Source organism: Peromyscus maniculatus, chromosome 23, assembly GCF_049852395.1.
Source record: "Peromyscus maniculatus bairdii isolate BWxNUB_F1_BW_parent chromosome 23, HU_Pman_BW_mat_3.1, whole genome shotgun sequence".
NCBI classification, from domain to species: Eukaryota; Metazoa; Chordata; class Mammalia; order Rodentia; family Cricetidae; genus Peromyscus; species Peromyscus maniculatus.
The window spans coordinates 23152253-23178134 of NC_134874.1; the positions used below are offsets into that span (position 1 = coordinate 23152253).

General features: G+C 48.1%; 1 protein-coding gene and 1 pseudogene across 5 annotated transcripts in view; one reads left to right on the forward strand and one right to left on the reverse strand.

The window, feature by feature from the left end:
- Positions 1 to 25882, reverse strand: part of Auts2 (activator of transcription and developmental regulator AUTS2) — a 1133868-nt gene that overhangs the window by 84240 nt on the left and 1023746 nt on the right. For all 5 annotated transcript variants that reach the window (XM_016002484.3, XM_076560553.1, XM_076560552.1 and 2 more), the window contains exon 6: positions 11859 to 11910. In XM_016002484.3, the coding sequence (XP_015857970.2) occupies positions 11859 to 11910 (52 nt within the window). The remainder of the gene's footprint in view (positions 1 to 11858; positions 11911 to 25882) is intronic.
- LOC107402088 (large ribosomal subunit protein eL39 pseudogene) lies at positions 22364 to 22520 on the forward strand (annotated as a pseudogene).

Consider the following 25882-nt stretch of genomic DNA (forward strand, 5'->3'; position numbering starts at 1 on the left):
CCGCCCACAGGCCGGGGCTCTCATAAGCCCACACATGTACACACAAGCCCACAAAATATAAGTAAATGAATAAATGCAGTGCCTGTTAAAGGGAGAACGTGTGCTGAGCACCAGTGTTCATCTCTTTCTGCTTCCTGACTACAAGTACAGTGTAACCAGCTGCCTTATGCTCCCGTCCCACGCTTTCTGCAACCACCATGGTGGACTGTACTCTTGAACGGTGAGCCAAAAATAAACCCTTCCTTACCGCTGCTTTTATCAGGTCTGCCTTGGCTAGTTTTATGTCAACTTGACACAAGCTAGAGTCATTTGAAAGGAGGGAACCTCAAATGGAAAAATGCCTCCATGAGATCTGGTTGTAAGGCATTTTCTTCATTAGCGATTGATGGGGAAGGACCTAGCCCATTTAGGTGGTGCCATCCATGAGCTGGTGGTCCTGTAAGAAAGCAGTCTGAGCAAGCCCCCCGATTAATGAGCAAGCCAGTAAGCAGCTCCCCTCCATGGCCTCTGCATCAGCTCCTGCCTTCAGGTTCCTGCCCTGCTTGAGTTCCTGTCCTAACTTTTCCCCAGTGATGGACAGTCAGATGGAAGTGTAAGGGAAATAAACTTTCTGCACCCCCAAGTTGTTGTTATTCATGATATTTCATCACAGCAACGATAACCCTAACTAAGACAAGACCTTCTGTTGTAGCAACAAGAAAGTAAGTAATACAGATTGCACAATTGATATCAGCAGCATTAGAGGACAAGAAGGCTGGACTCTCTGATAACCAACAGCCTGTAAAACCCAGGGCTGGAACTACATACAGTCCTCTGCTTACTGATCAGACCAATGGGACCTGGGTCATATGTCTGGCCCTGGGAGAAATGGCATCCTGAACTGCCTGGAAGGCCATTAATGGTTGAGTATCTAAACCTAGTTTCAGAAGGCCTGAACATTTAAGATTACTAGCTAGACGGCTCTCAATGTTAAATAACAAGAATGTCCCATTGCCGGCTACTGTAAGAAGAGATGGTCCACACAGAACCATTAATCACCTGTTCCCCCAGGAAAACTCTATCCAGAGACTTTAGAAATAGTAGGAAATCTGCCTGCGGTATGTATCTGGACAAGGGTCTCGCTGGTTACAAGCCACTCTCATCCCTTAAGGGCGTGTCTTCCATCACTCTACAATAAACCATGTGTCTTCTTTACTACGGCGCTAGGAGTCTTCTCTGGATTCTTTCTATGGAGATCACAAAGACTGGGGAGCCAAGGGCCGTTCAGAACAAGATGTGGGTGGCATTGGGAGGTTTGCCCACATGGAAAGTTTTGCTACATTAGACCCATGGAGACCCAGGAGAGCATTCCACAGGGGACTAGCTTCTTCCATTCCGATCCCCAGGCTTCGGGAGTTTGTGGAAAATCATCTCCAGGAGGAAAGACAGACACACACAGCCTCTTAGAGATCTCCAGACACCACGTCAGGGGTAGGGCCTTGGAATGCCAGCTCCTGGTAAATCCAGCAAAACTGGGCCAACCCTTGGGAGTCACCTCAGTGTAAATGGAGGAGATAGAGGGGACTTGGGAGGAGTCACAGAAAAAGGGGGAGCTGGGCTGGGGAGATGGCTCAGTTGGTAAAGTGCTGTCTTGAAGTATCAAGAACTGAGTTTGATCTCCTGAGCCCTTAATATATATATATATATATATATATATATATATAGTGGCATAGGCTTGTGATCATAGTACTAGGGAGCTGGAGACAGCCGGGTCCTTGGGGCCGACTCTCCAGTCAGACTAGCCTAATCTGCAATAAATAAGCCCATGGTACTAGTGAGAGACCCAAGACTCAAATAACAAAAACAAACAACAACACAACAAAAAAAAAAACAAAAAAACAAGGTGGGGCTGGGGATGTGGCTGGGTGGGTAAAATGCTTGTCCAACCAGCACGAGGACCTGATTCTGGACCCCCAGAACCCATGGAATACTAGCTGGGACAGTATGTGTCTATAATCCCAGGGTCCCTATGGTGGGATGGGAGACAGAGACGGGAGAATCCCTGAAAGCTCACAAGCAACTAGCCTGATGTCCGAAGAGACAAACAAGAGACCCTGTCTCCAATAAAGCAGGAGATAAAGACTGACACCTGACCTTGTCCTCTTGCTGCCAAACATATGACATGACACTCTCAAGATATGGTACTCATACCCCACCCCACCCCCCAACACAACATGCGCATCCACGACTTGCAGGTACATACAAATTGAAAAGAGTGAGATTTCAGGCCCAGGTTCTCCCTGGTGGATTCGAGAATTGGATTTTCTTCCAACAAGAACTGTTCCTACTTTCTAAAGCATAGACTGGGACAAGTAGGTAAAAATAGTTTGATGTTCGCTCCGGGCTACATAAAAGACAGCTGAGTGAAAGTTCAGGCACCATGAAATTAATAAGATCACCGTTGTGCCCTCTCCATTGCGGGTTCAGGAATAAATTGGGAGAAATCCGTGATGCACAGAGCAGCCTACTCAAGTGTGAATCAATCATTTTCTCCACTGACGTCTTCTAGCATTTTCTTTCACAGTATATTTACTGGATTCCTAGTTCACCAAAGTTGCTTCCTAAGCCTGAGCGGCACTGGGTTTTTAAAGTCGTCAAGACCAATTGTGTTTGCTAAATAAATTCCAGGGTAGAATGCTTTGACTTAGGCCCAGGCAAGGCAAGGCTTCTTATGTAAGACGTAAAACAATAAATAGTTTTTATCTTATCTGAAGAACTCACTGCGTGAGTGTGTGTGTGTGTGTGTGTGTGTGTGTGTGTGTGTGTGTGTGTCTACGTGTGCATGTGGGCGTGGGCATGTGTGCATGTGTTTTACTGCCAAAATAAAATAAATGGAATCAGCACACACACATGATAACGCGCTCTTTGCTAACTCATACTAATTGCTGGGCTAATTGATGTTTGTTGAACTTTCTCCGTTTCATTGAGTGATTAGGTACAAGGCTAACAGTTGACATCTGTAGGCGCTTAACTGGCGTCTGTAATTACTGTTAATGTTAAATAATTGTTAGTTAATTGGAGTGGTAACTGACTGAATGGAATCCAGATTGTGAAGCAGAAAAGAAACCTAGTTAAATAAACATACATTTCTGGGAGAAAACATCGTGGGTTTTGTTGTTGTTGTTGTTGTTGTTGGGTGTTTTTTGTTGTTGTTGTTTTGCCCCGGTAGTTGACAGAAACTTGAAATAACCCAGAAGCATGGGATAGCCCACAGGCTTCCCGCAGGAAGGAAACCACACCTGGGGCTGGAAGATGGGTTAGAAAGCCTTACTACAGAGGAAGGAGCTGTGGTGGTCAACACCTTCCACTGCAGGTCTGCAACACAGACTTTGAGGTTTTCATAGCACTAATGATGATCACAATGGCCTACTGTGATTATATCCCTCTCCCAGACAACCAGACACTACACCAGTGTCCAAAGGAAACATGACATACCCGTACCCGGGAATGGGCTGAAGGCGGATGAGGAGCATTCATGCTTTTCTGGCAAAACTGCCGGATGTAAGGAAAACTATTTCCGACAAAGGATGCAGGAATCTCCCAATAAAGGAAGTGAAGGACTTTCTCGTGGGCTCAGAAATAAATCAGAGTGTCTGAACATTCGTGAAGAGACCGTTAGGGGCTGGGGAGATGGCTCACGCGGTAACTCGTTGGCCACACGAGCAAAGGCAGCCCAGGGTTCAGATCCCCAGCATCTACATTAAAGTGGAAGGTGGTGAGGCCTCTCTGTAATTTTAGCACTGGGGAGACAGAGGCTGGTGGATCCCTGGCACTTACTGGCCAGTCAACGCAGCCAGGCTCAGCGAGAGACCTAGTCTTAAAACATAAGGTGGAGAGCAAAAATCTTGGACATCAACTTCTGGCCTCAAAAATCCTGGACATCAACTTCTGGCCTCTACACTCCTCGTATGTTTTGTATACAGTCACAGACACACATGCATTGCATAGTACTGGGTTCCCGATTGGTCACAGGGACACTCGGGGATCTGAGGAGCTGGCCTTCCTCCTTTCTTCTGGAAAAGTGGCAGGGTTGGCCAGAGCTGGGCCTTCAGATACCACGAAGATCACCTGAGATGCTCTCAACAATTTACAAGTAAATGCTTGCGGTGGGATGCAACTCTTTCCTGTCCACCCACAGGTCCCTCAGAAAGCCAGGTGGCAGCAACTGGATAAATGTACTGATTGAGTAAGGGGGCTGGGGAGGCAGCTGGAAGCTAAAGTGAGTGTGATCCCCAGCATCCATATAAAAGCTATTCATGGCACACCTGTAATCCCAGAACTAGGAAGAAGACAGGACGGGAGCCCCAGCCCGCTGGCCTAACCTGTGAGCTCCAGGGTCAGTGAGAAAGCCAATCTCGCACAATAAGGTTGGAGAATGGTCAAGGAAGACCCCCCAGCCAGGGCATCTGGCTTCCACACGTGCACACAGCACACACACACACACACACACACACACACACACACACACACACACACACTTGTGTATCCAGAGGGAAGCACTTTCTCCCCACGTGGAGTATTTCTGGTCTCCTGCTGGCAATTTTACACTCGCAGGACAAGGCATCTGTTTCCCAGAATTCTCCAGGAATAATTCTATACAAACGGCTTCTGTATGTGCGAGTCAGACTTCCACAGGAAGGCCAATTTCCATGACAAAAGGGGCCTGATTGCGTGCTATTTGTGGTATGGGTTGGGAGAAGAACGAACTCCTTCTGACTCCTTTGTCTCACATCAAGCACCAATTACCCTTCAACACTATTTAATTCTCCACATGTAAGACATTTCTATCTCTCAAAACCCAAGAAAGCCAGCTCTGAGCTTGCGCGCGCGCGCGCGCGCGTGCGCGCACGCACACACACACACACACACACACACACACACACACACACTCCCCGAGGAAGAAAAAATAAAAAATGAACAATATTCTACCTTCCCCTTATCTGGGATTTCAGAGTCGATAAAAACAGAACTAATTTGCAGAGACTAAAATTGGCCCAATTTACTCATGAGGTTGGGGCTTGACCCGACAGTCTTCTTTACTCTAAACCCAAGACATCACAAGGGGCTGTACCATGGGCTCCTGTGTTCATGATAAAGGGGTATCAAGTCTAAGCCACATTTACCTCCTTATGCTACTCCACAGTCAACTGTATTGTTTTTAGGTGTGTGTAACTACTTTAGGGGAGGGACTTTTCCCAAGAAAAGTATTCAAACCATGGAGCCCTTTTCCTCCCAAGCTAACCAATACAAGTTAACACTGTGGCTATTAACAACTTCTTATACATGAAGTTGCTTGCCATACCTTAGTTTTTCTGGTTTTGAGACAGGACTTCTGGTTGGTTTTGGTGTCGTTATATAACTCATTATATTGCAGAGGGCGAGCTTGGATTTCTGATCCTCCTGCCTCTAGCACCTCTTGAGTGCTGTGAGTCCAGGTAGGAGCCACCACATCTGGTCCATGCAGAGACACGCATGGAAACCGGGGTTTCCCTCACGCTACATAAGCACGGCACCCACCAAACCCCAGCCCCAGCCCCGCCGTGTGTTTGGGTAACGGGTTTCTCATCCCATCTCCTCAGCTCTCAAGGTAATAGCCAGGCTGTCTGTTTGATGTTGATAAAAAGCAGACCCCCAAATCACCCGACAAACCTGTATTAATCACTTTTCTGTTGCTATGGTAAAACACCATGTCCAAGACAATCTGTAGAAGAGTTTTTTGGGGTTTACAGTTCTAGAAGGATGAGCGCCATCTTGGTGGAGAGACACGTGGTCTGGTGGCTGGAGCACACCACCTTGACAGGCCACATCCTTCACCATCAGCTTGAAATAAGACAGCCTGAACCAGAAGTGGCACTAGGCTTTTCATCTCAAAGGCCCCCAGAGATTTATTTCCTGTAACAAGGCCACACCCCATACCTCCCCAAACACTGCCACCACCTGGGGACCAAGTTTTAAAAATGGGGACACTTCTCATTTTAAACCACTACAGCAACCAACCTTGACTGTGTGTCCCACTGGAAATCCTGTTTCCAACCACCCAAGAAAAGCCCAAGCATGTCCCTCTAATTGGTATGGTAAGGCCTTGAAGAGGTCACCAGGAGCTCATGGTGGCCAAGCGTTCTCCCTGGTACTTCTCACGGTGACACAACGTCCATGAGAATTTCCCCATCGTTGGTGTTGGAGATGAAGCAGGAGTCTGCCTAGCTGGTAGGTGATACCTCACTGCCCCTTCACTTTCCTGAAGATGCTCACCCCAGGATTTGGATGTTTCTACCCGTGTCTCCCCTGCTCCCCAGATGATTCCCCACCACCACCCTCACAGATAACCCTGAGAGAGTCACAGCTTCTCTTTAAACTAGCTCAGGGGATATTCCCTAGCAGGGTCTAAGTCTACACTGTGGGACTGTTGTATTATGGCTTTAAAAATAATACAAAACAAAACACCTCCGGGCATAACAGGATCATCCCACATCCAGTTTGGAGTAGAGATTATCTTGCCTGGTAGTCATGGCAACTTACTGAACAGAACAATACGCAGTGGTAGCTAGGTCTTATGGTAATTGTAAAAGAGCCGTTAATAGCCTTAGTGGGAGGAGAGGAGGGTCAAAGGAACCTCATCCAGGAACTTAGCCATCACTCCCTCAGCTCCTCCCCTCAGCTGCAAGGGATCATGGGGGATTCTAGAATATACAGGAGGTAGAAAATGAACCAAAGTGGGGGACTCTCTGATGCAGCGTCCACAAAGTTGTCGTCCATGATAGGGTGAGATTTTTGGTGTCGCTGCTTTGGGAGTCACAGACACTCCTGTAAATAACCCCTCACCTGTGCTCTGGAAGTAAGGCCAATACACTAACCAGTTCGCCAAGTGGGACCTAGGTGAAATCATTCATTACTCTATAGTCAGTTGTTGGCGCCCGAGTGAGCGAGTGTCCAGACATTTACTCATGTCAGCCCAGGAGAGGTTAATGAAGCAGGGACAGAGGTGGAAAGTGGGGTGAGGAAGATTACCAGGTCAAACATACCGCCTGCATCTTCCCCCTGCAGTCTGCCTTGGTTGGCTTCAGGAGGAATCCTGGGAAAGGGACTGTGAGGCTAACTGAGGTGGCAGCCCTCCTCTCCTAGCTGAGACAGTACCTACAACCAGGCTGGTAGGAAGCAGACCGGAATTGTCAGCTCTCCTTCCCTGCCTGCAGAGCGCTTCCTTCCCTTCCTCAGGGAGCTCGGCTCCACAGCCACCTAAGGGCTTTAGAAGAGATTCATCATCTTGGCAGGATGAATGTGTGTGCACTTGCCTACACATCCGGCTGGCCAAACTGCCAAGGAGGAGCTATGGGAAGTGAGAAAGGAGAACAGGGAATGGAGAGATGGCTCAACAGTTAAAAGTGCATCCTGCTCTTCAGAGGGTCTGATGTGATTCCCAGAACCCACCTCAGGCAGCTCACAATCACCTGTAATTCCAGTTACAGGTGATTTGATGCCCTCTTCTGGCCTCTTTGGGCACTGCACCCATGTGCATAAACCCATACACAGATAAATAGTTAAAAATAAAAGGTAATCTTTAAAAAAGGGAGGGGGAGGCCAGCCTGGTCTACAGAGTGAGTTCCAGAACAGCAAGGGCTACACAGAGAAACTCTGTCTCCAAAAACAAACAAAAAAGGGGGGATAAATATTGGCCATGCTGAATCAACTAGAAAATTCCTGTGTGTGTGTGTGTGTGTGTGTGTGTGTGTGTGTGTGTGCGTGTGTGTGTTTGTGTGTGTGTGAGAGAGAGAGAGAGTCAGAGAGAGAGAGAGAGAGAGAGAGAGAGAGAGAGAGAGAGAGAATCTAATGTATTGTGTATACATGTTTGCATATGTGTGGAAACTTAAAAGTTGATATCAGGTGTCTTCCTCAATCTCTATTCCCCTCATTATTATTGTTGGTGGTGTTCGTATGTGCGCTTTTGAGCACATGTGGGTTGCCATGGCAAATGTGCAAAGGTCAGAGGACCACTTCGTGGTCCTCTTTATGAAACTGGTTCTCTACTCCCAGCTTTCCATGAATTCAAGGCATTGAATTCAGGTTGCTACACCTAAGAGAACAGCACCTTTATCCGCCAAGTCATCTCACAGGCCCTCTATCTTGATTTTTTGGAGGCAGGGTCTCTCTTCCCGAAAGCTACCAAAGTAGGCTAAGCTAGCTAGCCAGTGAGTCCCAAGGATCTTCCTGCCTCCGCCTCCCCACTGCTGGGTCTGCAGGAGTTAGCCACCATTTCTGGCTTTTAAAGAAAGTTCTGGAGATCCAAATTCAGGTCCTCATGCTTCCAAGGCAAGAACTTTACCTAGTAAGCTCTCTCCCCTGCTCCCAGAAGCTCCCTTAAGCACAACACACTCCAGAAGATGGGGACTCACAGAGCCTATTGCTCTCATAGCTGTTCAGTTCCCAACACAAGGGCAGTAAGTAAGTCAGTCTCTCTCTGCTTCTGCCTCCATGGGAAAACTAATTTTTCCTTTGGCAGATGGTTGAATCACAAAGACAGAAGGATTCATAAAATTCACATGAATATCCTGTAAACATTTAAACACATCGAGATTAGATAAGGCAACCATGACCTTGATTAAAGTTGAGCTATTTTTTTTTTTTCAGTCTACAGCGATAATCCTTCCAATTTGCAGGCTCAGACTCCATGCCTCTCTGGAAAGGCTCCCTTCTCATAGGGTATGCTGTGTGTATAAGCAAGCACACGCCACCTGATTAACTTGCTGTAAAACTGGAAATAAAAGGCACCAAAAGAAGCAACATTTTGGAACACCTATGTGGGTTGTACTCCACTGAATTGGATTGCGTCTACAACACAGGAACATTTAAATAAAAATCAATTGGTAAGTTACAGAAAACACATATTCATCATGCCCCTGTCTGTTCCAAGCCATGCCCCTTGCCAATTAACTGCTTTATCCCAACTGGAGGTGCTGGCCCAGAACTAGATTTACGGAGGATTGAAAATTCTGACCTGCAGACGCTAAATGGCTTGTTCAAGCTCACAAGCAGAGGGATGGACTTGAGCCACGGCCCCTTGCTGTTACAGCCTGGGGCTCTGTCTCCAAGCTGAGCAGGCCAACACCAAAGCTGCCAACTCCCCAGTCCCTGGCCCAATCAGCTTCTGAGCTTACCACTGCCCTCCAACAGTGAAATTTTATGGACCAAATCTGCACACCCACTAGACCACCAGGCTTGGAGGCACAACCTTCCCAGCTAAGCCTGCTACTCTGAGGCCAGAAGACTGCCAGGCTCCCGCGAAGGAGAGGGGGTGCTATGTGGCTTTGAACATCTGGCTCTGAAGAGTGCCAATGTGAGACTCCCGGAACACCCTTGCTAAAACTGTTCAATAAGAGAAGGCCTTTAAGAATTCCCCAGCTGTGTCTGTTACCTGGTGTCAATCTGTCCTTTCTTGCAAAGCTTTAAAACAGGGCACGTGTGTGTGTGTGTGTGTGTGTGTGTGTGTGTGTGTGTGTGTGTGTGTGTACACAGAGATCTTTTAGGCGAGCAAGCCCGGCTTACTTGAACCTGATGTGAGAGAAGATGACAGATGAAGGACCTGCCAACCATGTCTCTAGTCAGCACTACTGCTACTACCAGGAGGAAAGACAGACACCAAGCCACACGAGCCTAGTGAGGCTCACTGCACCTGTCTCCCCAGAGTTACTGACATCAATGCCACACAATGATTTTTTTTTTGGTAGTTGTTTTTCTGATATTTAGCAGTTTGAAAACTATGCTGATGCTGTTTGTGACCCCTGGCTTCCCTCAATCTCTCTCTCCAGGGAGAAAGGGGCTGTGAGGACCAGGTAGTCGGTCTACTTCGCCAACACCTGTACTTGGCACACACCGGATTCAGGCGCTTGTCATCCGAGCTACCAACAGGAATTAGCATAAGGCATTAAGGGGAAACTCCAGGGGAGGAAAGAAAGGCCATTTTGATGGAAATAAGGGGCGAAGGAATGATCCAGTCATCAACTAAAATGCTTGTGTACGTTTCCCAAGCAAAGCTTAGGAGAAAAGCCTGTGTTGGTTTTAGTATACACAAAGAAACCTTAATCCTTTCAAGGCAACTGAAATCACCCCCTCACTACTCTCAGAAAAGCAGCTCAGAAGAAAGGCACCCGGTCAGGGGCATGACTGTTCGCTGCCAAAGAGATGCCACACATCGCTCAGTGTAAGTAAACAAAAATAAGAACATGGGAAGTGTTGCACTGGAAACTCAAGGGTGGGGTGGGATGGGAAAAAGACAGAAGAGACAGGAAGGAGAGAGAAGGGGGCTCTGCAGCCCTCAGGCTGCCTCTTTCTCCTTCTCAAGCTGCAGTCAGAGCCAAACCCAGAGCCAGCTTAGAAAGGGCTATTGCTAATTTAGCACAAGAAACACACTGTCCCCGGGGACTGGAAGTGTATGTGCCTGGGCTAGGGGAGGTCTGAGGGTTCTAGAAACTGCTTTGGGTCGTGACCTGCCCTGCCTCAGTTTCCTCTCCTGTCACCTTTCTTTTTTATCAAGGACACCTCCAAGGCCCACTAATTCTTTCCTCTCAATCGCAGGGTCAGAAAACAATCACACATTCCTACCCTTGAGGGAGATGTGCTTGCTGTCAGGCACCCACATCAGCTTTTCGTTGGGCTTTCAGCGTTATACATAACAAATGTATACAGACTTCTCAGGCCATTAAAAAATATGATGGAATATAAAGCTGGAATCGTATCATGCAATGAAAATACAAGATCATATTCAATATGACATTAATTCTGGGAGTCCCAGCAAACGTATAAGCACACAGACCCCGGGGACAACTTTAAATACAATGTACTATTTAGAGTCAAGGTAGGTTCAATTTCAAAATAATCGCAGAGCACAAAATAACTGTACACAGAAATGTCTTACTAACTAGTGAGCAGAAAAAAAATAAAAATTAAAAAAATAAAATTAAAAATGAAATAAACTGTCTGCTGAAATAGTCTCCCATTTCACCCCATGGGCATCCCGTGGGTACCTAACTCCTGGTCCAGGGCCGGTCCAGAGCTCCTAAGCATCCTTAATGGAACAGAGGCCAGCACGCCTTTATTTGGCAATTATCCCACAAGCCTCTAAGTCAGGTTCTATAGTGGGAAGGGGAAGGTAGGTTGGTGTAATTTGTACCTTTCAGCTTACACACTCTTTGAAGCCAATGCATGGAGATTCCCCTAAATTCCACATGTCCAATGACACTCGTGCAAATGAAGACTGGTGAGAAGCCTACTGGTAGTTATTTAGGGTGAGCCTTCCCTGAATGTACCTCGGTATCATTAGCCTCTCTTACTCCATAGACTGAGGTTTGGAAGAAATAAATGGGGAAGTGCGCATTTAAATTCTGCCCTCTTGCACATTTATTAACTTTACAGAGAGCCCAGAGCAGAAGAAGGGTTGGCTTATGGCTATAATGCCGTGAATACTAAATACCCTCCTGGTTATTACCATCTGAGGTACACACATACTGTCGATAGCACTCTGACCGCCGGGAAGTTGATAACCCACAACCAAGACATTGTAAAAAACATTCTTCTCTACTGCAGCTGCCTACATGAAATTCACACCACCGACCAATTTAAACCAGGAATCAGTACGTCCTTTCAAAGTGAACTTTCCCTCCCGCTTCTCAAAAACATCCAGATTCCACAGTGAGCAAAAGCGTAGAATGTGAAGACAAAAAGACCACATGGATTTTCCTTTTCTCTTTCTTCTTGGACAATGACAACGAGATGCGTATTTATTTTTAAAGCCAAGCATTTACGATAATAGAGGGGGAGGGTCTTACCTTTGTTTACAAGAACAGTGTTGAAGAGTTTTTCCGAGCTAGCATCTGATGCCTGAAAAACAAGAAGGCGTCAAGACTGTCAGTGAAGACCATCACCCACGGCCTCATTGGCTGCTATGATTTTAAATCAATAGACAATATTTTAGGGAAATACACGAGTCAGTCATTTCCCCCAGTCCTCCATAAGGTGGTGCTGCTTGACTGCTGGAGACAGCCTGCATGGCGGCTATGTGCTGGGGGGAAGGAAGAAAATCTGATTTTCAGAATGTGTCCTTATTAGACATATTATCTGTGCAAAACACACTCCTACAAAATGGTCCACAAGGCAATTTAGTTCATTCACAAATGATTTTCCAGTTCTGTTGACAGATCATTAGTTTGGAAATGGCTTTTTTTTTTTTTTGGTCACCAGATTTTTGTGTTTTTTTTTTTCAGTTTTCTTCCACAAATCAGAAATGTGTATGTTTGGACATTAAGCTTTTCCTCACTAAAGTGTCAACCAGTATACCGAAAAATTCATTTGCTTTTAAAGATGTATTTGATGACGCCGGTGTTCAGGATTTCTCACAGTCACCAGGCCAACCTCAGTGTTTCAGAGGAGGGCTGACCCTGCTTAGAACCTGGCCACCACGGTCACCAGGATTACCTCCTTTTCATGTTTTCCAGAGATCATGTCTGCTAATTATTACACTGGCGTGAGGGAAGTCAATAGCCTGTTTAAACAGCAAGACTAAAGTCAACTGAAATCATACACTAGTGTTCCGGGAAATAAACAGTGAGTCAGTTTCATGAAAGAGACGGTAATGTTCAAGATCTACTGCTTATTTCTAGGACTTAGAAAAATGGTAAAATTAAGCAAGCTCACTGTTCTGGTTTGAAGACACCTCTTTGAAACGTTAGTGGTCAACCTACATTCATGCTGTGTTTGATTTGTAACCCTAATGAGAAAACTCTTATCTTTCATGTTTGATATAGAAATGCATAAATTTGACAAAGCAAGGCATAGAATGTTCAATAAATATGGGAGAAAGAAATATGGGGAATAAGAGCGAGGGAACTTGGGCTGGCTTTGGGGGACAAAGAAGATATTCTATGTAGTCTTTCAATGCTACATTGATGGAGATGAAATATTTCTGTGTATAACTGAGGGAAATGTTCCAGTTCACAAGGCCAGGAATATAAAAAGACCTAACCTATTTTTATTATGGCTAGTTCTCATTTATTTTAATTCTAATCTTCCTTCTGCGGGGGGGGGGGGGGGGGGGAGGGTTCAGAGGATTAATAGGATCAAGGGCAAAAATGTTCAAAATAAGTATTCAATGGCATTCACTTGTGAAAAATCATACAGAAATTCCATCCCCCTACTTTTGCAGGGATAATAAAATACACCCATAGCTTCCCTGACATCATAAGAAACACTAAATGAAATTATATTATGTTCTAGTAGCATTTCATAAAAATGAGCCACAAAGAAAGTCTCGGGGAAGGTATTCGGCATCGAACAGTCCAAGCATATTAAGTTACAAAGCCCCAGCGACCTGCCCGACGTGCAGAGACGTGTGGCTCTGACAAAGCACACAGGTTTCGGCTGTGCCAAGGTGTTACTCTACCCAACCATTAATGAGATGTCTACACTTGTGAGTTCTGCACTTTAGCATCCAGCAATTCGAACGAGTTTCGCATCATTCTTTAAACACCGTGAATTGTTCTTAGAACGGTCATTCACAAGTCGGGGCTTCGAAACTAAAATGGAGTTAGTGTTTTCTGAGAGGAGAAAAAAAAAACACCTACACACATGCACACACAAGCAACACCCTCTCTCTTCAATTATTTTACAGAGTTAAAAAAAACAGTTGGAAAATTGAGTCTAATGGGCATAAAGAAATAGGTTTAAAAAAAAAATATTACTCTTCCAAAATGGCAAAAGCATATCTGGGGGAAGCTAAGGATGCGTTTCCAGTTGCTCTAGGTATGGAAGCCGGATGAGGCTGTAGGTGGCAGCCCCAGTGATCCCGTCCCCTTTGTGAACACCACTGGGCTCTGAGTACACTCTCAAGTAGATAGCGAAGTGACCCTGAGGACCTGATGATGCTCTGTGACCAACAGTTATCAAGGAGACACGTCTGACGGATATTCAAGACGCTCAGAGCAATGCCATCTAATGGAAGCTTTTCGAGCCTTTCAATTTCCTGATAGCAGTCACAAAGTGCAGAATTGTCTCTCGTGCCTTGGGGTAAGGAGATGTCTCAAAAGACCTCCTTTGGAAAAGCAAGAACACCAAAGGTACACACACGTAGGCCTCGGTGGCTTGGCTGAAAAAGAGTCCTTCTGGTTCCTTGTTTTCCCATCTGGCCTCGTGGACCACCTTCATTCAAATTCCTCGAGAGTCTCCCAGGCAAAGTCTTGATGGGTGCAAATTCCACGTCGATCCTTCGACTTTCTTCAAGTAACTTTCCTCCACTTAACACTTTTAAAAATCATTTGTACACGGTGGGTGTGGTGGCTCACCAGGTAACGTGTTTGTTGCCAAGCCCGATGAATTCAGTTCGATCCCCCGCACCCACATAAAGGTGGCAGGAGATAACGGATTCCTGAAAGTTGTCCTCTGACCTCCTCGTACACCCTCCACATACATAAACACATATTTTTTTAATCGTTTGGACAAATCACTGGGCTCCTTGGCTCCTTAATTGTGGAGATGTTTTCTTTTTCTTTTTCCTTTTTTTTTTTTTTTACTTTTAAGAGGAAAAAATACATTTCCCTCTATGACTTGGATCATTTCCCTAGCCAATTTTTCTTTTTCATTTTAAATTAGCAACAACTAAGGCAGGTGCGGTGAGTCTAGCGGAAGACGCACCGGGTGTCTTCCCTCATCTCTCCAGTACCCTGTACCTTTAGCCGCACAGATTTTAATGTATCGGTTGCCATTTCGTCTCCTCGTCTCGATGGACTTTGATGGGTTTTATACACTTAGAGGCCGTGTCTAGAATTCCCAGAGAAACAAGCTCTTTGGAGCATTTTACGGGGGGATGGATGGATGTTATTTGCCTTTTGTATCAATACTTTCTATACCCTAGAAGCGGTAGCTGGTGTGGAAAGAAAAGTTAAGTCAAGCAGATTGGCGAATGAGGAAAACGAATAAAAATAAAGAAATAAAAACCGCCCGTGCACACGGGTGGGTCCCAGACGTCTGGAGCTGCACCCAGATCCCCTTAAAAAACTCGGATCGCCGAGGTGGCCCTCCAAAGCCACACCAGCCGGAAGAAAGACTTCGGGAGAAGCAAAGGCAATCCTCTTGGAAACTTCAGCGCGGGTGAGTTCCAGCACCAGCCCGTTCTCCTTTCGCTTCCCTGGGCTCCGCGTGCGCACAAGCCGGAGGGCGGGGACCCGGAGATCAGTGCAGGGACAGTGACCCGTCAGCAGGCAGCACCCGCCAGGGAGCCCGTCTTAGCCCAAGCGGACGCAGGCATCCCAGCTTGGGGTCTAGTAGATCTCCTCGGGAAACCATGGGTCCCCCTCCTGGAGGTGGAAATCGTCTCAATCTGCCAGGGCTTCCCGGGAAGGCGCTCGTGGCTCACCGGCCGAGCCCAGCGGGTGCAGGGAGCCAGGAAAGTACAAAGGGGAGCGGGGGAGGGGTGGGGGAGGGAGGCCGGGCCCGCCAGACGCCAGCAGCCCGCCCCTGTTACCACCCTGGCCCGGCTGCGGCCGCAACAAAAGACCCCTCGACCCCTGCCTCCTCCCCTAAAACTGCGGGCGGCGGGCGATTGAACCACCCCACCCCACGCCCCAGGGGTGTGGGGGGACAATGTTACCTGGTCGCCAGGGGTTCCGCGGTCTTGTCAACCCCAAGTTCATGGTTTGGGTCCTCCGCCGGGTTCCCTCCGGGTGGATCACCACACACCACCCGGAGAAAGCAACCAAAACCCACAGCAGAGAAAACGCCCAACTCCAGCCGGCCCGGCTAGCTCCGCAAGTCTGTGTGTTTTGCTAATTCCTCTCCAAAGTCTCAAAGCCGAGGCACGCGAACCAAATCCGAACCGGAGCCGCAACAGCAGCGGCGGCGGCGGCGGCAGCAGCAGCAGCAGCACCCGGCTCCTCCGTGGCAGCCGGGAGTCAGCGCCGCGCGCGCACATCCAACGCAGCCAAGTCCAGGGCGGGTGGCGGGGAGACGGGGAGGGGGCCCGGCCCGCGCGCTCTCCTGGTGGCTCCTGCGGGGCGCGCGGGGGACCGGCTGGCTCAGACCAAGGGCTCAACTTGGTGCGCCCTGGGGACCTGGCAGAGCTGAAGAGCAGCGGCCGGGGAGCCGCCGCTGCGGCGCGCGTAGCTAAGATCGAGGCGGCTGCGGCGGCGACAGGACAAAGGAGACCATGTGCGGAGGGAGGGAGGAGGGAGAGGGAGGAGGAGGAGGAGGGCGTACGGCGGCAGCGGCGAAAGCTGCTCCCCGGCGGCCGCCTCGGGCTCCCCGACAGCGGGTGCCGCCTGTACGGCAGCGCCGCGGGCTGATCTGATGGGTCCTGGGCCCCGCCGCGGCGTGGCACCGAGACGCTCCGGGAGTGGCGATCGGCCGCGGGTGTCGCCCGCGTGCGGTGTGGAAAGCTGTGGTTGAAGCTTCTGCGGAGCGCGGGACTAGCTCCGCTCCGGCCTGCCTCTCCCGCCTGTTCCCGGCTCAAGTGAACTCCATCGGCCGCACGCCGCCAGCGCCACCGGCTACCCGGGGCTGGATTGTGGAAGGGAAAGGGGTCCCTGGTGGCGACGCGGAGACACCCCTTTCTCCCGCCCTTGCTCTGGCGCTCTGGACTTCGCTCCCCGGATTGTACCGAGCGCGCCTTACTCCAGGCGCTCGCGGCTCTCGGAGCGGGACTTCTCGGCGCGCCCAGCCGGAGCCGCCAGCCGGTGCCACCGCCCCTCCTCCGTCCCGCCCCGCGCGCCCCGCCCCTCGCCGCCTCCCCTCTCCGCCCTGGCGCCCGGTCGGCCCCGCGGGGGCGCAGTCCCTGGGTGCGACACTGACAGCTGTGGCTCCCACTACATCCCGCCTCCGGCAGCGGATCGGGGCCCCTGGTCCCCATGGCGCCTTTCCCCGCGGGCAGGAACCGCGAAGCTCCGCTCCCTTTGCAGTTACCGCTTCCTGAGATTTGAGCTAAGCCCAGGGAAGGCGACTAGGCCGGCAGCCTGGAGTTGAAATACATCTAGGCTAGTTGCAAATGCAAAGAACAGGTTCTGAAAGGGGACTGGACGTCCAGCGGGGTTAGATCTTAGGTACACAGCGGGACACACAGTAGGTGCCCAGTACAAAATAATCGTTTCATTGTTAGACACGGAGGGGGAGGGGATCAGAGTCTAGAACAAAAAGGTCTTGGTCTAACCTCCAGCCCATGCACCACAGAACCAGCAGTGTACGGTTTCACAGAGTGGCCACTTAGACATCTTTCCCGCAGCACAATTCCGCAAACGATCCGACTTGTGTACGCATTCGCACCCACTAAGTGGTGTCTGATGCTTCCCCTTTACGTCCAACAAGCGTAAAACAGAGGAAAAGCCACACCAAAGCTCCATTCTTTGGGTAGTAACTGTGTCACCTATCACCACAATGTCCCCTGGAGCCCAGCTAAGCGCCCTGGAAGGGAGCAGGATGGATGGATGGAGAGGATGGATGGATGGATGGATGGATGGATGGATGGATGGATGGATGATCATTAATGGGGCCCTTGGCCATTTAAGCCATTCACCTTGTACCAGAACACACAGCGCCCCCACCTCCTTTCCCCCCCACCCACTGTGTTTGTGTGCATGCCGGGATACCTGTGTTCCAGTCTCCTAGAGGCCAGGTCCCCCAGAGAACAGCAAGTACTCCTAACAACTGAGCCATCTCTCCACACCACCACCACCACCCCACGATCCCCCAAAGGCATTTCGAACCCCCCTTCTTTACTCCCCGTCCTGACATCAGTGGCCCTGTGAAGGAAGTGAGCCACGCCGGGGGCACCAAATGAATGAATGCGTGTGTAGCTTTGATTCTAACCCTGCCGTTTGGCAAGGTCTCTCCTTGGACCAAAATCCAAGGAGAGCCAAAACCAAAGAGTGCCGTCAAGAGGGGCCTGGACTGCAGCATGTACAGTGGATGCAAAGCAAGAGAGACGATCCAGGTCCCCCAAAGGCCGCTGTGACCCAGGAAAAGTGGCTAGAGAAGATGGACAAAGGACAGGGGTCCTCCAGAGAGAGGTGTCCCACAGAGATGTCACTGAAAGGGCTTTAAGAATAATGCCCGTATCCCTATATCACAGCACAGAATGTTTGTAATCCCAGGACTTGGGAGGCCCAAGTGGAGGACAGTGAATTCCAGAATGGTCTGGGGCACATGGGGGGAAACCCGTCTTAGTAAGATGAATCAAGAAAATAATAGTAAGATGTGCATGTCTCATCTTTTTAAAGTTAGTTACGTGAATCACCATCACAGGTGCCATGGGACTCTTCTAACTAAGTAAATAAAAAGACACTTTCGAAAGGGGCCAGCAAGATGGCTCAGCGCTGTGAAGGCGCTTGCTGCCAAGCCTGACAAGTAGAATCTGATACCCGGGGCCTGCACAGTGTAAGAAGAGAACTGGCACCTGCGAGTTGTCCTCTGATCTCCACATGGACACATAAAATAAATGAATAAATGCAACGAAAAATGTTGAAAACTTTTCAAAGAAGAAATGGGGAGGGGGCTACTTGCTGCATGGCAACGTATTCTGTCCCTTTAATAAAATTAATTTTGGAAATAAGAGGTCTTTTTTTGTGCTTTAAAACTTCTGGGAAATGGCAGCAATATGAAGTTTGTGGGAAATGGGCTTAGCTGCCAAGTTTCAGGGACGGTGGCCTGGAGCTCCAGCAGGCCTGAAACTCACTATGTAGCGGAGGGTGACCTTGAACTCAAGATCTTCTTCCACAGCTCTGTAATTCGGTCCCTTCCCAACCTTCCTAATTGGGCATTTCATTTTGTTGTACTGAGACAGTATCTCCGCTATGTAGCCCAGGCAGATCTCTGCTCCAGCTGGCCATCTCCCGGCCTCCTTCCTTCCCAATGCTGGCTTTGCAGACATGTACCACTACATCAGGCCCTATTTTGGAAGACTTCTGGTCCAAGGCTGGAAGCCATCGTGCCTTTTATATTTTGGTGGCTTAACATACTAAATATTTCTGGCTTCTTAACATGCCTTTCAGACTCTGAGCTAGATCTAAAGATAGCAAGTCTTGGAAGGAGATGATCCTACTAACCATCAATGAGCTTTAAAAAACATGGACTGAAGCTGAGGCGGGAAGATGACGAGTTCTGGGCCAGCCTAGGCTACCTAAGACCTAATCAGTCAACCAAACACAATCAAGCATGGACTTTCTACTGTTAAATTAATTATCTCAGGAGTGTTTACGAGACAAGACCGAAGCGGGAGAGGAGTTATTCTTTTCAGTGGTGTGGCCTCTGGAAAGTTGCCGGGGTGTTCCAGTACATAACCCCATTGATCTATGCTCATGCAGCCAGCCATACTTAAACTTAGAGGAACATGCACATGTGCACTCTCCCCGCCCCCATCCCCCACATAACCTTATTTTATTTTTTTAGAGGCTCAAGGAGCCCAGGCTAGCTACTTGACATACAAGTAGGAGGGAGACTTGTTAGGGAGAAGGGGTTCAGTAGGATTGGGAGATCAGAGAGGGCAATGGAGGCGAACATGACAAAGATGCATTATATATGTGTATGTATGTATGTATGTATGTATGTATGAAATTGTCAAAAAGCAAAAAAAAAAAAAAATCAAAGATTGTAGTCAAGTGTTTTAGTCAAAACTTTCCAAACTAAACGAAAAGCCATCTTTCTCAAGTTCCAATAGGTACCTAAAGTCAATTATTATTTTTTTAAATGTGGAAAGCTGAGGCAGAAGGATTATGAATTTGGGGCCAGCCTGGGCTATATATAATGAGACCCTTTGTCAAAACAACAACAAAATAAGACAAACATAGCAATTCTAAGTCCATCTAAAGAGTTAATAACTGCCTATTTGAAATTTGAGATGATATTCAGTGGGTATTCTACGTTACCAGACTTCACTTGGCCATATGTCTAGAAGATATTTCTTTAAAATTCTGGCCTGGGGTTGAGTGTTTTGCATAGAGAAAGTTCCATTAATCTATTTGTATTTAGCCTTGGAAACATAATGAGCGTGAAGCATTGCCCCAGCAGAGTAATGCCGGGAGTAGAAGAAAAGGAAGCCTTTACAGAAATCCATTCAAGCCCTGAGTTTTAAATCACTTAAGCAGTTTGAAAAGAGCATTGAAGGGAAGTAATAATGCCTAAGTTCCTTCTCCAGCTAGCTTTGGGTAGATGCCACTTCGTCTGGCTTTTCTTTCTTAATCTTTTATTTTATTTTACTGGGGTGGAGGGGGGCAGGGTCTTGTGTACTCCTGGCTGGCCTTGAACTTGCTATGTAGCAGAGAATGACCTTAAACTGAGCCGATCTCCTGCTACCTCTCAAGGGCTGAGATTACAGGTTTGCCCCTACCCCTGGTTTCTGTGGCACTGAGGGTCTAATATCCAGGATGTTGTACATGTTAGTAAGTGCTGTACCATTTGAGGCACATCCCCTGCCCTGGGCCTGCTTTTTGAACCAGGAGCCTCCTGCTCTTATGGTGGTCAACCAAGAGCCTTGGTGTGGGGAACAAAGGCCAAGAAGCCACTGGATGCCAGGAGGCAGGTGCATACCGCTCTTGTCATGGTCTACCTTTCGTCCCTGCCAATTTCTTCCTTTCACGTTCTCTGGCCTGGGGAGACCGTCACTCTTCCTGGCTTCTGGGGACTTTGTTGTGCAGGCCAGTACCTTGAAAACCACAGATCAGGACATCTCCCTTTCGTATGCATGCCTCGTGAGCTTTAGCTGGCCCCCAGTCCTTCTGCGTCCACCGCATCCATCCCTTTTGAAGGGGTGAATTTTGAGACGGAAGCTTCATTACCTGTCAGGCAGGAAGGGGGCTGCCCTGGCTCACATTCCCTTTGCTGTAAAGCAAAAACCCTCCACTACTGCACGCCTCTGTCCCTACCATCGATCACGACTGTAACAAGAGGGAAGTAAATAAATGGAACTGGGTTAGTTTATGGTGCATACTATTGAGATGCAGGGGGAATAAATATTTTTCCAAGTGTGGAAGTCAAGGAAAAGAATTTTACTTTCAAACTTCAGAGCCGACTATAAACTACTAAGGGGGAAAGGTATAAGAAAGGATATGAAATATATCCTACTTAACTACCAAATCTACATTAAAATATTAACATTCAGAGGCTGACACCAGAGAAGAAAGGCAGTGAAAACTAAAAATAAATTTCATCTGTACTCACGTCACACAGTTGTCAACAGATACCTCACCTGATTTGTTTTTCATTTATGTCTTGCTAGGGATGAAACCCAGGGTCTTGCATCAACATATCAGGCAGGCACTCTACCACTGAGCCACACCCCAGCCCCTCACTGGGGGATTCTAGGCAGGTGCTCTACCACTGAGCCACACACACCCCAGCCCCTCACTGGGGGATTCTAGGCAGGGGCTCTACCACTGAATCACACCCCAGCCCCTCACTGGGGGATTCTAGGCAGGTGCTCTACCACTGAGCCACACACACCCCAGCCCCTCACTGGGGGAATTCTAGGCAGGGGCTCTACCACTGAATCACACCCCAGCCCCTCACTGGGGGATTCTAGGCAGGTGCTCTACCACTGAGCCACACCCCAGCCCCTCACTGGGGGATTCTAGGCAGGAGCTCTACCACTGAGTCACACCCCAGCCCCTCACTGGGGGATTCTAGGCAGGAGCTCTACCACTGAGCTACACCCCCAGCCCCTCACTGGGGGATTCCAGGCAAGAAAACAGGGTAGGCCAAGCAATAAACTACACACGATGGTCTCATCTACTGGTTTCAAGATTGAGACTCTACTAAAGATACTGGCATTCATAAATGTAGTTAGCAGTAGCATGTTTCTCAAAAACGTTTGCCCTTATGATATCACTTACATCACTGTTGAAAGGGAAATATACAAATGGGGACATCCTCCCAATTCCAGACAAGGAATATGACAAAGGAAGTTTAAGGAAGACCTTGGCACAGAGCTGAGATGACAGTGTGATTCTTCAAAGCGTGACTATTACCTCCTGCACTCATCCCTGCTCTACCATACACCTGTGTAGTCAGACTCAGTTTCTCCCTCCCTGGCCAAACCTAGAAGTAAAAAATAAATTCTGGGACTGGAGAGATGGCTTCAGCAGTTAAAAGAGAAACTGCTGCTCTTGTAGAGGATGGGAGTGGTTCCCAGTACTGTAACTGCAGCTTCAGGGGATGGCACGCCCTCTTCTGGCCTCTAAAGGCACCTGCACTTACAGGCACAGACCCAAACAGAGACACATAAACACACATAAGAAAAAATAAAACGAACTTCTCCCTTCCTCCTCCATCATGCAGCGGACCCCTGACTCGGCTTCTCGCCATGTCTTCCCACAAGACTTTCAGAATCAAGTGACTCCTGGCCAAGAAACAAAAGCAAAATCGTCCTATTCCTCAGGGGATTCGGATGAAAACTGGTAACAAAAGTCAGGTACAACTCCAAGAGAAGACACTGGAGGAGAACAAAGCTGGGTCTGTAAGGATTCACACAATGGTAAGACTGAGAGTTTATACTGAACTGTGGGTCATCGAGCAATCCTACCACATGGAGTTCAGCAATTTAACCTGGAGACTTGGACATGTTTAAGTTGGGGAAGTGGTTTGTCCAGTAATAAAACGTAGAATCTTTCAAAGAATGAAAGAAAGAAGGAAGGGAGGGAGGGAGGAAGGGAGAAAACAAATCTTGGAAAAAATATATTTTTTTACACAAGGTGGCCTCAAATAGTCTGTTATAGCCAGAATGTCCTTCACCTCCTGATCCTCCAGCCTGAGCTTTCTGAGTGCTGGGATTACAGGCACATACCACAGAGGTTCTTTTCTGAATCAGCGTTTCTCTATGTAGCCCAGGCTGCTCTCCACTCAAGATCATCCTGCCTCTGCCTTCTGTGTGCTGGGATTACAGGTGTGCACAACACTCACCCCAAAACTTAATTCTGATGTCTATAATCTTGAGAAGTTTCCAGATCTGAGAAGTTATGGTAAACATGACTTGGTCATATGAACGCTGTAGGGATATCTGAGTGGTTTGCTGTCCTTGTTAGTTTTAATTGGCCCAGTCTAGAGTCATTTGAGAGGAAAGCCCTCATTGGGGATTTGCCTAGATCAGATTGGACTACGGGTGTATCTATAGGGAATTGTCTTGATTATTAATCGATGACAGTGGGCACAGACCTGAGGGATGCACTATCCCTACGCAGGTGGTCCTGGGCTGTGTAACAAAACTAACGGAGCAAAAGCTTGTGAGCCAGCCCGCAAGCAAGCAAGCAAGCCAGAAAGCAGCATTCCTGAGTTAACTGCCTGGCCTTCCCTCAGTGATGGATTACGACCTGGAAGAGTAAGCTAAAATAAACCCTTTCCTCCTCTAAGTGGCTTCTGGTCAGAATGTTTTATCACAGCAACAGAAAAAACCACGAGAACACTCGCAGAGATTGAAGAATGACTGACACCCGGAGACTTGGTGGCGGACTGAACATTGGTCCATCTTCCCCACCACTGTCCCGTCAAGGCTTAGGCAGCTCCCCTTGGAAACAAGTTACCTAGAGTTAGTAATGATCCCTAGGGGGCTTGGAATTCTAATCGTCTATCAGTGCGAATAAATGAAGCTTTTGTGCGAGGCTTCATGGTGGAACACTTGCAGAAGCCCTAGCAAGAACAATATAATCGCCTCCACTGTTTTGGTGAATTCTACAGTTTCTGGCGTAGTAGGAGGGAAGTTAAAAAACGTCACAAATCCCTTTCGGTTTCCTAAAAACATTCTCATTTCGGGCTTCTCACTTGTATTCTGGTTTTAGCTTTTATCTAGTAGGGGACGCTTAAACAGTCTTCTCTATATCCTCCATCTCTGGCTTTATAGGTCACGGCCCATATTTTTTAAAACTGAAATCATAGTTAGTGTGTGGGGTGGTAAGAGATGGGGGCGCTACAACAACTTGAAGAAATTGGTTCTCTTCTTCCACAACGTGGGTCCTGGGAATTGAACTCAGGTCACCAGGCTTGGCAGCAAGTGCCTTTACCCGCTGAGCCATCTCGCCTGCCCCAAAAACGCATCCTTTGCAAACGGCCAAGTGATACAAAAATAACAGTGATGATCAAAGGTCAGGACAAGCCTGCGTGTGCTCCTGCAGGGACCTGCCATCTCTTCTTCCGTCCTGTGTAACTGCCATTTGCAGATGTTGGCGGCACAGGTTTCTTCTGCTACTCTGAAGGATACATTTTCTTTTCCCTTCCTTTTTTATTTTGTGGTGTGTGTGTGTGTGTGTGTGTGTGTGTGTGTGTGTGTGTGTGTGTGTGTTGTAAGCTGTGTGGGAGCGCACATGTGTGTGGGGAAATGTGTGAACATACATATGGATCCATGTGTGGAGGCTAAAGGTCAATGTGTGGGTTGACACGCCCACTGTAAACAGGTTCCACTGTGCCCGGCTCTTCTCTGACCAGTCAATCTTGACTATCAGTACTGAAATACATACATGCACAAACAGTCGCCACCAGCATTTCCTTATCTTCCGATATGTTCTATCTAAGAGAGAGTCCATGAAGTGTGTTCACATGAGCATGCCAACAGGGAAATGCTAACACCTCCCTGGCACCTTAGAACCGGAAAGAATGAATGCATTATCTCACACATACACCACACTGTAAAGTTCTTTTTGCGGATGGCCACCCATTTGGAATTTCAAAAACTAGAAAACAGATGAGTCTAAAAACAGAACACCGGTAAGTTCTCCTGAAAATGATTACTAGGTAAAATGTGATATGTAGAACCCACACTTTACCATAAAAAATTCCGAATTTGCTAGCCAATTTCCCCATGGGAAGGGAGTCCTGGCTTTGAGCTAGACTTCTGTCAGTTTTGTCCCACAGAACACAGAAGTGATGTGTTGGAAACCTCAGCCTTGGTATTAAGAAGGCCTCTGGTTTCTGTCTTTTTATGCTTTGAACCTACCTAGTCACCAGATTATGAGTCCCAGCAGACCCATTCCAAAGAATACTGGGGCCTCAGGACCAGAGACCTAACTGAAGTCTCTAGTAACTATCATTCGTTCGTGTGTGTGTGTGTGTGTGTGTGTGTGTGTGTGTGTGTGTGTGTGTGTGTGTCTGTCTATCTTTAGGTCAAAAGCTTATATGCCTGGCTAATTGTTACAGGCATTTTGGGAATCAGTCTCTGGTCCTCAGGCTTATATAGCAAGTACTTTAATCAGCAGAGATGTATCCACAGGCCCCTGCCACATCTTAGAAGCTGGGTGTGGTTCTTCCGCCTCTGGTTGAATTTGCCTCCCCTGATGTCAGGTAGAGCACAGAAAAGCTTTGTCTCCACAGCTGGCAACATTGTATGCAAATAAATAACTGCTGTACTTTAAGTTACTACATTTTTGTCTCATTACAAAGCAATCAGCCACTAAAGTAGCAACCTGGGTATCTGCCAACTGGGAGAAAGGAAAGGTGAACACAGGCAGCCCTGGGCATCACTTTTGTGATCCATGTTCCCAGTCCCTCATTGGGGGGGGGGGGAGGCAGTTCCAGCCAGTTGCTCTACCACTGAGTCACGTCCCCAATTCCTCACTGGGGGATTCTAGGCAGGTACTCTACCACTGAGCCACACCTCAGCCCCTCACTGGGGGATTCTAGGCAGGTGCTCTACCACTGAGCCACAGCCCAGCCCCTCACTGGGGGATTCTAGGCAGGTGCTCTACCAGTGAGTCACACCCCAGCCCCTCATTGGGGGATTCTAGGCAGGTGCTCTACCACTGAGCCACACCCCAGCCCCTCATTGGGGGATTCTAGGCAGGTGCTCTACCACTGAGCCATACCCCAGTCCCTCACTGGGGAATTCTAGGCAGGTGCT